The 14443-nt window shown below is 42.6% G+C and overlaps 1 protein-coding gene across 2 annotated transcripts in view; it reads left to right on the forward strand.

Annotated features, from left to right (window-relative positions):
* The window catches only part of AGPAT5 (1-acylglycerol-3-phosphate O-acyltransferase 5), a 73957-nt gene that overhangs the window by 13236 nt on the left and 46278 nt on the right, over window positions 1-14443 (forward strand). For both annotated transcript variants that reach the window (XM_006137757.4, XM_006137756.4), the window contains exon 2: window positions 13942-14011. In XM_006137757.4, the coding sequence (XP_006137819.1) occupies window positions 13942-14011 (70 nt within the window). The remainder of the gene's footprint in view (window positions 1-13941; window positions 14012-14443) is intronic.

Raw genomic sequence — 14443 nt, forward strand, 5'->3', positions numbered from 1 at the left:
AACCTCATTTTAGTACCGCAAATTAGTAAAACACTTTATGCTTGTAATTTTATTGATTTCAGAGTAGATTCTTAGGTATGTAAGTGTTTTCAGGATTAGGATCTAAGAATAAAACAGTTAAAACATAGGTTAGCACTATACATCAAATGCATAATCAGAATAAATAAAATACTAAATTGATAGCTCTATGTATAATTTCTAGACAGAATGAAAGTAAATCAAAATAAAGTAAATCAAAGTATCTTCATTAAATCCTCTGCCTCAGTGCAGCCAAGTAAAGGATTTCTCAAACATCTTAAATTATGCATCAGACTCCCTACAAGGTGACTGTGAAGTTCAATCTCTGGGGTTTGGCAACAGTTTCTTTCCCTGAATGCAAATAGAACACACAAGTGTACTATATTTCTGCTTTATTAATCTGGTTTGGATGAGGTTTTCAAGCCAGGAAACTGTACTTTGTGTCTAGGGATATAAGTGAGCAGTCGAGTGGTCAACTACCCAATACGCCTAGGCTTACCAAGTAGTCAAGTCCATTACTCGCTTCCCCCTATTCTGGGACAGGAGGGAGCAGGAGACGGTGCTGTGGGAGCTGGCTTAAAAGCTGGTTCCCCTCCCCTCCTCAGTAACACCTCCCCCTGCCCCACCATGCTGCTGCCTCTGTTAGAGGCAGCAGCTGGGGGAGTTGAGGGGCGACTGCTTCAGCAGCAGCCCCTGTCTGTGGTGGCCTGGGCTGGCCTCAGGCAGAAACTGCTCTGCAGACGGGCTGCTGATGGACCTGGCATGAGCTGGGACTGAGCAATCCCAGCTTGGTCCGAGTTTGCTACGGGTCCGTGAGCTACCCTGGCTGTGCCTCTGTATTTTAAGTGTAGTAAGAGCTGGGCTGCCTGCACACCCAGCTCTTACTACATTTAAACTGCAAAGGCATGATGGGGGTAGCTCCCGGACCAGTGAGAGCCAGGACTGAGGAAGCCTTCCCCTATCGACCAGTCGTGTAGTCGATAAAAGTTTTATTGACTACAAGGTTAGTGGATTACATGCCTCTTAACATACTTGTGGCTATGAAGTCACTTTTGTCCATTGTATTGCTACATCTCATATCTGATTAAGCAGTTGTATAAAAATAAATTTTATGTGAATGTAAAATATAAAGGATTTTTTTAAAGAAAAAATACGATGTAAAACCAAGAAGTTTGGAGTTGCTCTTTCCTCACAATTAATGGACTAAAAAATTAAGGGATTCTTTCCTTCCCTCTTCTTTCATCTCTCCTGTCAGATGGTAAGTCGCAGTAGTCTTACCATCTGAATGGAGGTTTGAACAATACTTAAAAATAAAAGGTAGAGAGAGCATTTTGTTACCCTTGAAGCACTAATCCAGTGGTAAGGATATTAGCCAGGGAATTGGAAGACCTTAGTTAAAATCCCTCTTCTGCCACAGATGTTCTCTGTAACAAGTAATTCAATCTTTGTGCTTCACCTACCTATATGAGTGGGGAATGGGAATAATACTTCCCTACCCCTCAGAAGTGTTGTGAGGATAAATACATGAGATGTTCCGATACTATGGTTTTGGGGGCAATATAAGTACCAGAGAGAGAGTTCAGTGTTCTAACGCCTGCAGTAGTATTCTCTCTCAAGTCCATTACTGTCAAATGAAGGAGAAAGCTCAGTGATCTGAACTGCTCCTGAGAAGCCCAATATGGGCTGTTCAAGGGAGGGAGGGAAGATTTTTTTTTTAAGTACAAATTTGAACAACTTCAGATATAGTTGTGATTGTTATAGTACATAAAATAGTCATCAGCAGGGCTCGCCAAACCGCGGCGAGCCCCACTCGCCAGCCGCGCTGTCCAGTGCAGATCGTTCTACGCATGCGCAGATCACCCAAACCCGGCTCGCCACAGGCGAGTAAATTGCATTATTTGTCGAGCCTTGGTCATCAGAATAGTTATAAATAGTCATTTGTTTCCTTGAGTGAATGTTTTCATAAGATTAGTAAAATTACAGGGTGTATATTGGTTTCTGAATGCATAACTTACAGCTCATTTGTGGGTGAGACCCTACTGTACACTGCTGTCTACTCCTTCCTAGACAATCATTTCCCATTCTGTATGTGTGAAATAGATGATTCCTTCCTAAGTGCTTTTGTTTACCAGGTAGTGCTTTTGCTTATGTCCTTCATCCATGTCCTTCAGACCATTTTTCTAGTTTGTCCAGATCATTTTCAATTATGACCCTATCCTCCACTGTATTTGCAACCCCTCCCAGCTTGGTATCATCTGCAAAGTTAATAAGCGTACTCTCTATGCCATCATTTAAATTATTGATGAAGATATTGAACAGAATCTGTCCCAAAACTGACCCCTGTGGAATCCCACTTGTTATGCCCTTCCAGCATGATTGTGAACCCTTAATAACTACTCTCTGAGAACAGTTATCCAGCCAGTTAGGCACCTAACTTATAGTAGAACCATCTAAGTTGTATTTGCCTAGTTTATTGATAAAGAATATCATGCAAGACCATATCAAATGCCTTACCAAAGTCCAGGTCAGGGGTGGGCAAAAGGGCCTCCGCGGGCTAGATCTAGCCCGCCAAGTGGATGGATCCGGCCCGCGGAGGCCCTGCTGCTCCCCTGCCCCCAAGCCAATTAGGGTCTAGGGGTGGGGGAGCACCCGAAGCCTTCTCCTCTCTGCCCCCACCCTGCGAGCAGCACATGGCGCTTTGAAGCACGGCATACTGCTCGCAGGGCTGGGTGGGAGGGAGGAGTGAAGGAGGCTTAGCGGCCTCCCTCACCCCCAGGCCAGTCAGGGTCTGGGAGCGGAGGAGCTTCATGAAGTTTCCTTTGCCCTTCCCCAGCCCTGTGAGTAGCCCGCGGCACTTCAGATTGTCACGTGCTCCTCGCAGGGCAGGAGGAGGGTGGGGAGCATGCCAAACCTCTTCCAGGGCATGGGTACCTAGTGGGAAGGGGAGGCAAACGGGCTCCCCCACCCCCAGACCAATTATGGTCTGGGAATGAGGTAGCCCTGCCCCTTCCGGGGTGGCCCAAGACTACTTCAAACATTTTTGAAGTGGCCCCAGGCAAAAATTATTGCCCACCCCTAGTCTAGGTATACCACGTCCACAACTTCTTCCTTATCCACAAGACTTCTTATCCTATCAAAGAAAGCTCTCAGATTGGTTTGACATGATTTGTTCTTTACAAATCCATGCTAGCTGTTACCTATCACCTTATTATCTTCTAAGTGTTTGCAGATGAATTCCTTCCTTATGCTCCATTATCTTTACTGGCAAAGATGTTAAACTGACTGGCCTGTAGTTTCCTGGGTTGTTCTTATTTCCCTTTTTATAGCTGGGCACTATATTTTCCATTTTCCAGTCTTTTGGAATCTCTCCTGTCTTCCATGGCTTTTCGAAGATCATAGCTAAAGACTCAGATAACCTCCTCTATTTGCTCCTTGAGTATTATAGGATACATTTCATCAGGCCCTGGTGACTTGCAGACATCTAATTTTTCTAAGTGATTTTTAATTTGTTCTTTTTTTAAAATTTTATCTTCTAAACCTACCCCCTCCCACTAGCATTCACTATGTTAGGCATTGCTTCATCATCATTGTTGTGTATTTTGTGTTTAACATGGACCTTGAATAAATTATTTTTTCTTTGATCATGCACATGGAAAAACTGTTATGATGTAGATATTTCATAAAGAATATTCTATTTAGAAAAGCTTTGTAATACTGTTTTACCAAAGTGAGATTATAAAAAATAAATGATAGTCAACCTTGTAGAGACAAATTATGCAAGTTACCTCTTGGATGTGGTGGATAATCATGGCTATATTATAGGATGCTGTCTTGGGATACAGTACTGTTTTTAAAATCCATCTTTCTAAGTTGTTAGTCATAAGGAAATTATGTGTATCAATACTGGTTTGGAGAGGGAAAGGGAGACACTAGAACTTTGTTTTATTAAAATATTTGTTCCCGACTTGTAGCATATCCCTCTTCTTTTATACAAGGTTAGTGATAATACAGTAAAACCTGTGTTATCCGGCGCGCTCAGGGATTAGGGCGTTCTGGTTATCTAAAAATTCCGGTTATCTGGGGGGGTCTCATTAATCTAGGAAAAACCAATGGACAATAATAGTAAAACTCAAGTTTTTAATATTCGTAGTTTTGTAGTGTGAGGCAGTTGGTCTCTCATTTCTATTATGAGTTAAAGATGATTAGTACTTCTTAAATAAAAAATTAAGCCAATCATGGTAAACCAAGACAGGCCTCAAGTATCAGACAGATAGCCATGTTAGTCTGGATCTGCAAAAGCGACAAGGAGTCCTGTAGCACCTTATAGACTAACAGATGTATTGGAGCATAAGCTTTCGTGGGCAAAGACCCACTTCATCAGATGCAACTGACAGGCCTATGCGCCTGAAGATGTGACAGTATTGTGGCTGAGGGCAATGCCGGTTAACAAAGTTTTCTAGTTAACCGAGTGCCGGATAACACAGGTTTCACTGTATACAATTTTTTGTTGTTCTTACTCTTCCAGTATTTAAATGGGAAAAAGATGGTAGTGATTGGTGACCTTCTGCATGAGATTTTGCTTCATAGGGATGGATTTAGATGTGGGTACCCCTCTTCATCTGAAGCATTATCTTTGCCAGGAAAGGTGCAATAGAGACAGTGCATCGAAGTGAGAAGAAAATACCTTTTAGAAGTAACGTGTAACATTATTAAACCCTTTCTCCCCTGAACACAATGGTACCAAACATGGCAAAACTAAACAATTATGTAAATGTATATTCAATAACAATTTTAAAAATCAACAGTTTAAATGATATGCTGGTACTGGCATATCAAACATGCAGCTCCACAGTTAGACTATGGCCTTGACTGACTGACTGTGCTTTATCACTGAATGCTCAGAAAATGATGCCTAATTTTTTTTTTTTTTTAAGATAACAGTTTAAATGGAGAAGTGCTTCAAATTGGCTTTCCATCATGGGCCAAAAAAGGGCAGTTCAGTGATCTGATCAGATTTAATTATTATGCTAAGAGAGTTGTAATGAGGCAGTGATTAAAACATCACCATCTAACCAGAAATTACTGAAGTCCTTTTGCAAACAGCATGTGCTTATTTACATAACATACACTACATAATATAATTAATTACAATCCCAAAATAACTTGTTACAAAATCTTTTATTTTATTTTGGTCTTTATGATTTTGTTAAACATCAATAGGGAGAAGAAGCCTACAGACTAGTAGCTGGCTTTTTGTACTTTACCTCTTGGGAAGACCTGGTTAAACACAACAGTTGGTAGCATTTTACATTCTGTAAGAAGTGTACTCATAGACTGAATTTGGTGAGGCTGGAGTGGAAATCTATCCGAAAACAGTTGAAAATTCCAGGACAAATTCCAGCTGTGTCATGGGACTCACCTTCTGCTAGGTCTCATGACATGAGTTTAGAGAAGAATGCCTGCTTCTTCTGCCATAAGCAGGAAAGCCAAAGGCATCCATTTAACAGTTTTAACACGTGAGATAGGTGAATACCTCTATGAAGAAGTCATTCTTAGCAATAATGTTGCATGGAAAGTAAATAGCAGCATTGATTTCAAAAGACATCCATCCATACAATGTTGCATGTGATGCGTCAAGAATAAATGTAATGTGTTGTGCCAAAAGGAAAAAACAAAAGAAATAAATACTGATTTTATTACCTTGAACTGTGCAACTCAGCTGGAGTTCATAAATTGTCTCACAGAGGCTCTAATGGATAGGAAAGTGGTAGTGATGACCGATACAGAGGCTAGTACAGAGAAATGCGTGCTTTGTAGGGATTGAAGAGGAACAAATGCTTAGTAGAGAGGCTTTTAAAGCACTTATTGGAGATGAACCGTGGGATATGGATGTAGATTTTAGCAACCCTATCTGCAGAAATGAATCGTAGCACATATCTTCAAAAACTGCCACATAATTGATCCTGTCAAAAGCAGAAGAAAGTGATGATGTCGACAGCAATAGGAAGACTGTTTGCAGCTGCTAATTTTTTAAGGGTGTTCTGTCTGTTATGGGGGTTTCAGAGATTCTTAACTAATTGAAACCTGAAAATGTGTGCCCTGTTCTACTTGAAGTTTTGCATCAGTAATTGCAGTGACTTCATCATCAAGTATAACTAAGCAAATTTGCATAAAGATTCTACTTCATGCAAAGCCTCATATGTACATGTTTGAGCAAAAGATAGCTTTCTTACACTTACACAACTACCGTTTGGCATTTTATAATCTACCACTAAAAACTGCTGTTAGTTTAACTGTTTATTCTAAAACCCAAAGCAAATTCTGTGTGCAGCTTATGCATAGGATAGGCTCCTCCAGTGACTATAACAAAATAATCCATCTGGAGACTACAATTGCAAGTGAGGCTCTGCACACACAGAAGTGAATGGAGCTTGTGAATTTTCCCAGACCTGATCAAGATGGTTTATATTTTGTGCTGCTAATAACTTAGATTTCTTTGATGGTGACAAAGGTATCCTTTGTGCTACTGTTATGGTCTGCTGTCAGGAATGTATTAATGGAAACATATCCTAGTCTCAAGTCCTGAGTGGATCAGCAAAGACCATTCCATGAAGGGGCTTATTATCTTTATGGCTTGCTTACTTTCCTGCCAAAATCCAAAAATTGGAGCCAAGAAGTCCAGATTTCGATGAAGAAGCAGTTGAAATGACTTAAAGTAGTACTACCAACATTCACTAACCTTGATTTCACCTGGTCATTGTGCAAAAGTCAGGTACACTTCAGGGACAACAAATCATTGAGCATACCATCATCTGAAGAAATAGAAGACATATTCTCAAATGATACACATGCCCACACCATTTGAGGAGAAAATTACATTCCAAAATGGGTCAGCCTTTAACTTGGCACTACGGAAACTGCAGGTACGAATGACCTGCATATGAATCCTGCCAATCATTACTGTTAGTTCTATGGTTGCTGTTTTGAATGCAACAGAACAATGCACAAGTGCCTGTGGAAAAAGCAAACTAATGCACATCTTGCATGGTCTTCCTAAGCCAGCACCAACTGAAAGTGTGGCCAACAGATCTCTCAGCATAACAATCATAGATGGTATGGCTAAGCTTTTGACTGTCAAGAAAAAATTAACCTTCTGAGATTCTTCATTATGAGGCTACCAGGAAAATAGTGAACTTATGACAAAGTGTGCTTTGTACTTTACATAAATATGCAGAAGAATCAATTAAAAACATTACCAGAAAGAAATGACTCCAAGGTATTGCACGAAATCATTTGTGAAGTACAAAATTGATTTTTGTGGGGTCAGTGTTACAATGAAGAAGCTACTGTCTCGCTCATGGGAATGATGACTTAACCACATGTCTTGCAGGAAAAATGCTCCCAGCATATAAAAAATGTTGTCATTGCATGGCATAATAAAGTTGTTGATTTTACACTGTTCCATGGAGTTTCTTTGTAAGTCCCATAAGTATGCTGATACTAAATTTATCTTACATGCCATCAGTGTCACACAGAGAAGTGCTAGTAAATTCTGGATTTTTGCATAAGACATAGATAGTCTAGTGTACTCTATGGAATGCTACCAAATAATTTTACAAGGCTTTGTTTTTATGACTACTGCTGTGGATCAGCATATAGGTATGTCTCCTATAGGTGCTGATCCTATTATTGGACTATTAAAGCCTCCATGGTGCTGGGTTTCCCACTCCCTTTCCAAGATGTGATGCTACTAGAAGGTTGGCTGGAAAGACCAAATTATCTTTTCTGGAAAACATTTGATTCAACCTCTGAAGACTCTCTTCAGAAAATGCTCGGAATAGCTGAGAGATTTGTGATGTGCATTCTGCACAATGATCATCAGCTGTTTATCAGTGGTTCTCTAGACTAAGACAACACTGATGATAACTTTGAATAAATGTTTTCAGTCCTACATATCAAGGCTAACTTCCCTAGAATTACCAAAGATCATTGTCTGTTTTCTACAAGTATAGTTTTAAAAAGTTGATTTTAAAAAAAAAACCACTCAAATATATAGCTAATAGGGATGTCAATGAGTAGTGAATAGACAATTAACCAATAAGCCTAAGCTTACTTGTATTCCCCTCCCCCTTTATGCCTCAGAATCAGAGGCAGCAAGGGGAGGAGCAGGAGTCAGTGCTTAAAAGCTGGTTCTCTCCTTCCTCTTCCCGCCCCCCCCCCCCCCCCCGGCACTGGCTTGTGGTGCTGTCTGGTCCCCACCCTGCTGCTACCTCTATCAGAGGCAGTAGTGGGGGAACAGTGGAGGCTGCCGCGAGCTGGAGCTGGGAGTCGGGACAGTAAATCACCCCCCCCCCCACACACACACACCATTTTGTAGAGGGTGATACAATTGAAACTAGGATTCTATAGATGTTTACTAATGAAATGACACATCCCTTTCTATCACTCAATTGCCCATGGAGTAAGATTTGACTATAGGTTGAACCTCTCTGGTCTAGTGCTGGACCACAGATGTTGCCAAAGCAGAGAGCCTCTGGAGTTTGGTGACAGGGACCAGCTCGGAATCTGTTAGCAGAGGGGCCAACCTTCCGTGTCTACAAACTTCTTCCTTTGGGATTGGTCAGGGTCAGGTCCCGAGGGTGCTGGACCAGGGAGGTCCAATCTGTACATTTTGCTCCCAAACTGAAAAGAGAAAGTTTAGTTTTGCAAGGTAGATGATTTATTATTTCAGTGGAATTCCTGTAAATTGTCAGATCAGGCCTGTAAACTGTTGCTTTGTTTCTGAAAATGTATAGTATCTACAGTCCGCATTAAAACTTCATATAATTTCCAGTGTAATGTGGTGGCCAAAAGGGCTAATGTGATCATAGGATAGTGTAAACAGAGGAATAGCAAAAAAGAGTTGGGAGATTATATCCTCTTTGTATTTGCACTGGTGCAACTACTGTTGAAATACTGGTGTCTACAATTCAAGACTAATGGTGATAAACTGGAAAAGAGCCACGAGAAAGGAAATAATTGTAAAACATGTCATATATTGATAGACTGTTTAGCTTAACAGGAAAAGACTAAGTGATAGCTGTCACAATTCATGAGGAACCAAAATTTCATAATGAACTTTTATTGTAGCAGACACAGGTATAGTAGGATCCAATGACTGAAAGTTGATTACAGGCAGTCCCCGGGTTGCGTACAAGATAGGGACTGTAGGTTTGTTCTTAAGTTGAATTTGTATGTAAATTGGAACTGGCGTCCAGATTCAGCCACTGCTGAAACTGACCAGCGGCTCACTACAGGAAGCCTAAGGCAGAGTTGCTCTGCCCTGGGCTTCCTGGAATCAGCCGCTGATCAGTTTCAACAGCGGCTGAATTTGGATGCCTGGGACAGAGCAGCTGCGGCACTGCCGGGTAGGACCCCACAGTGCCGCACCTCAGCGCTGCGGGGACCAACCCGGCAGCACCCCAGCTGCTCTACCCCAGGTGTCCCCAAGTCAGCCGCTGCTGAAACTGATCAGCGGCTGATTCCAGGAAGCCCGGGGCAGAGCAACTCTGCCTTGGGCTTCCTGTAGTGAGCCGCTGGTCAGTTTCAGCAGCGGCTGACTTGGGGACACCTGGGGCAGAGCAGCTGGGGTGCTGCTGGGTTGGTCCAGTAGCGCCCCAGCTGCTCTACCCCAGGCATCGTCGGCGAGAAAAGCCTGGTCTGCTGGGGGGGGGGGGTGCACTAGCTGCCCCCCCCCCCCCCAGCAGACCAGGGAGATGCGGAGCAGCTTTTCTCGCCCCGGAGGATGCGGGCGGCAGGACCGCGGTGCATCTGGGAGTCCCGCCGCTCGTGTCCTCTGGGGCGAGAAAAGCCCCTTCGTAAGTCGGATCCGCGTAACTCGGGGACTGCCTGTATATTTATCGGTTAAGGTATTTAACCATTGAAACAGGTTACAAAGGCTTGTGGTGAATTTTCCATTAACTTTTAAAATCAAGACTGATATTTTTCTAAAACGTTGACCTTTAGATAAAATTCAGGAAAGTCTTGTTTCCTGTAGTTATGCAGGAGATCAGGCTAGATCAGGGTTTCCCAACTTATGGGTCAGGACCCAAATATGGGTCACCATTACATTTCAAAAGGGTTGCCAAGTGTCTCCCCAGGTGTCTCTGCCCTCCCTCCTCCCCCCGTTTTTGAATTGCCTTGGGACATCAAGTCTTCCTGAATTGTCAAAATGGGTCCCCATCTGGTCTAGACGATCAGTGATCTCTTACGGCCTCATAATCTAGGAAATCCTTACGCAAGAAAATGCTTGACAATTTGTGACGGTTTTGTCATCTATTCTGGATATTTTCCTGGCTGACATCATACAATAATTCAAATTACAAGAACAGTTTTTAAATTGGAGTATTAACTATTGAGCTAAGGTTAATTCATTGGGAGTTACATCCATTGATGCCAGCCTTGAATTTGATGTGTTTCTTTGCCCATGGGAGGGTGCAATGGGTGCAAACGTACCCCGTCATGGTCCCCCAAATAAGCATGAGGGGGCTGTGTTAGGGCAGTGGGTCCGTGGTTCGAGCTCAGCCTGCCTCCTTTGCCCTGTGGCAGGGAGCCCGTGCTGGTGCTCCAACCTCCCCCCCTCCCCCCCCCCCCCACACACACGTGAATTTGAAGTGCCCGTGTTGGCTTTCTGCTTGGAGGGGAGAGAGAATGTGCGTCGAGGCTCAGGGCTATCTGGTTCGTGGGGAAGAAGCGCTCCCTCCTCCCCTGGGAGTGGGAGCAGCAGCGCATGGACACGCTGCCTGTGCGCTTTCCCTGCTGCTCTCATTGGCAGGAATCTGGCCAATGGGAACAGCACAGGGCACAAAGGCAAATGTGTTCTCCCCCACCCCGTTATGTCCAGGCTCCTGCACCCTTTCCCCCTGGCCAGATACCCTACCCCCAGCCTGCTCCTACATCCTCCCTTGTTCTTGTACCACCATCCCCATACCCTCAGCAGTTTCCTGTATCCATCCTGGCTCCTGCACCTTCCCTACTGGCCACACACTGCACCTTCCTTTTGCTCTTGCCCCCTCCCCCGGCCAGACACCCTTCTCCCAGCCTGCTCCTGCACCCTACCTCCCATCCAGACCTCACACCTTCATCCCCTTACTTCCCACCCAGACCTTGTACCCTTCCTCTCTCCTTCCCTCCCACCCACACTCCACCTCCCTCCCAGATCCTGAACCCCTATTCCTCTTGCTGACAGCCCTGTCCCACACACTAAGTTCCCCATTTTTGTCCCAACCCCAGAGCGTAGGGAGGGTTCACAAAATCCACTATATTTGGAACCTCAGAAGAATAGATCAGGCCTATGGGAAAACCTGAACCTATCCACCCTGTCCCTCCCCCTTCCCCAGTGGGGCTGGAGGGCCAGAGAAGTGAATTGGCTCAGTTGGGGGCCACATCAGTGAGGTGGGGGGAGAGGGGGTTGGAGAGTTTTTTGTTTTGTTTCTCACTTGTGTTGTCCCCAACTGATTTTTTCTGTGGGTCAGTGGCCCCTGACCCAAAAAAGGTTCCCCATCCCTACCATAAATAAAGAAAACATGGGAACCTTTTCTGTTGGACATAAATTAATATATTATTTTATTTAAAATGAAGTTTGATAAAATAACATGAGAAAGTTAAAGCTTAGTGTGTTTAATAAATTAATAGTTCCTTTCTTACTGGTTAAATTAAACCATTTTCCCTAGCTGCAGCACTAGCAAAATGATGGCTCGGGCGCAATTATATAATTAATGGTGAGTTTCTATTAGCAGCTGGTGGTTTACAGAAAGATTTGCCTTGAGCCCGGTGGCCATGGCCCAAAAAGTTTGAGAACCACTGTATTAGGGAGATAGAAAAGCACTATGTTGCCGGCGGATGGGCGGGTGGGGCTGGTGGCAGCATGGCATGGCCAGGGGAACGGCATTCCCCACCCATGAAGAGTGGCCCAGGCCTGACCAGGAGACCTGTCTGCACTCACCGGCACTGGCCTCACCAAGCAGGTGGAGCAGCAGCAGGCAGAGGGATCAGGGGGCTATGGTGGCCACGTTCCCCATCATGATCCCAGAAGGTAATTTCTATAAAACCTTTATTACTGTAAATTTTTAGTATGTTACAACAAAATCATTTTACCAATCTTTGTTTCCACTCATTGTTTTCATTAACCTCTCTTATGAACACTTATTGCAGTCCACATTTACAAAAAACACTCCCCACCAGAAATTCCTCCATACAGACCTGAACATAATAGACTTTTGTTAGCCATTTCATTTAATGATGCGCAGCTTCCTGATTTAAAAATTTAGCAGTGGACAAGATCATTAAATCTAGTTAGCAGGTCTCAAAAAGTTGTTGTTAGGGAATCATAATTTAGTGGTGTTGTTTCTAGTTGGATTCCATAGTGATTAGGTCCCTGCTGATACTGTTCAATATTTTCATTGAGGATCTGGAAGTAAGTATAAAATCATAGTTGACAGCAGATGATGCAAAGACTGGCAGAGTGGTACCATAATGGTGAGAGGGCGTTTATACAGAGAAATCTGGATCACTTGGTGAACTGGTCCTATTCAAACAAAGTGTTTTAATGCAGCTAAATGTAAAGTTATACCTTTAGGAACCTGACAAATAGACCATGCCTACAGACTGAATGATTGTCTCTTAGATAGCTGTGAGTCTTAAAGTCTGTGTGTCCCAGTGACCAAACAAATCAACATGAGCTCCCAGTGTAATGTTATGAAAGAATGGCTACATGAGTTTGGACTCGTGTCCGCATTTTAAAAAGAATATTGAGAAGTTAGAGAAGGTGCTGAAAAATACCACAAACGTGATTTGAGGGCTAGAAAAAATGCAAGAACTTAAAGATCTAAATCTGTTTAGTTTATCAAAAAGATCAGGAGGTGATTTGATTGCATCATTTGGGGTGGGGAACCTAAGGCCTGGGGGCTGGATGCGGTTACCCAGCTTGCCTAGATCCAGCGCCCAGGGCTCAGGGCTCCTCCCCTGCATAGCTCCAGTCCATCCTTTGTCCCTCCGTGAGTCTGGAGCACACAAAATCTACTAACCTAGGCCCCTTAGGCTCTCATGTGCAAGGGAAATGCAGGAAGTGTCTTTCTCCTTCTCAGTTGGGGGAGGAGGGGGCTGTTGGTTGGTCGTGGGGGTTTTTTGGTTTGGTTTGGTTTAGTTGTGGGGTTTTTTTTTGCTTCTCTCTTATGTGCAGCCCCTGACACTCCCCCCCCCCCCCCTCGTGGGTCAGCAACACCTGACCCAAAAAAGGTTGTTTTCCCCAGCATAAATACATTCATAATGAAAAAACATTGGATACTAACATGCTCTTTAGTCTATCAGGAGAAAGGTGTCTTGAGACAAGAGCACAAGAACCAGTGTCTCAAATATGAAACCAGACACATTCAAATTGGAAGTTAAATACAAATTTTTAACATTGGGGCACACTATCAAGAGAAATGGTGGATTCGACATCTCTTGATGTCTTCAAGACAGGATGCTTTTCTGGATGATCTATATTGGTCAAGTGCAAGTTATTGGGTTCAACATTGGGGTAATTTGGTGTTATTTTGTGTCTTGTGTAATCCAGAAAACCAGGCTAGGTGATTTAATGATCCTTTTTGTCTGAAATGCTATGAATTTATGAATCACTTGGGTATAAGTATCTGTCTGCATGGATCCAGTTGTAGGATTGAGACTCAAATAAGGAAATGTCTGTCTTACTTCAAAAGCAGTGTATACATTGCTCACTGTTTAGTAGTAGATTGTCCTGATAAGATCTCATTAGAGGTTATTTTAAATAACGATGGTAACTGGCTGAGAAGTTCTGTTGCTTATTAGTAAATTTGTTCATTAAGTCTCTTTATTAATTAAAGCAATGAATGTAAATAATGAAGTAATGTTTTATTTCTTTTTTAGGTTATAATCTATGGAGATTTGCCAAAAAATAAAGAGAATGTAGTATGTTTATCAAATCATCAGAGTACAGGTTTGTATCTCATTTGCACATTTTTTTCTTTGTTTTTCTACCTTGCAGCAAGAAATCTTAAAGCTATTGGGCATATTTTGTAAAGAGACATATTTCAGATTTGCCTCAGTAGACTAGGTATAGATAAGTAAATATATTTTAGCTAAATCTTTCTAGTATTTATTTAATCTGTATTTTTAAGAACAACCTTGGCAACAAATTACCTGGAAAATTCTCTGAGAAGTAAAGTAGACAATAGTTAGAGATCCCAGAATTTAATGCTGCTTTTCTTATACATTCATTGATTCTCATTAAGGTAATAGGAGGTATTTTTAAGAGAAAATTGTAAACTGATCTTGAAAATGAGCCTTATAGCCACTTGTTTCTTTAAAGGAGGGTATCACAAACAGTTAACACCGATTATGGTTTTGTATGGAAGTTTCACATCAGAAC

This window comes from Pelodiscus sinensis, chromosome 3 (genome assembly GCF_052426305.1).
Source record: "Pelodiscus sinensis isolate ZL-2025 chromosome 3, ASM5242630v1, whole genome shotgun sequence".
NCBI lineage: Eukaryota > Metazoa > Chordata > Testudines > Trionychidae > Pelodiscus > Pelodiscus sinensis.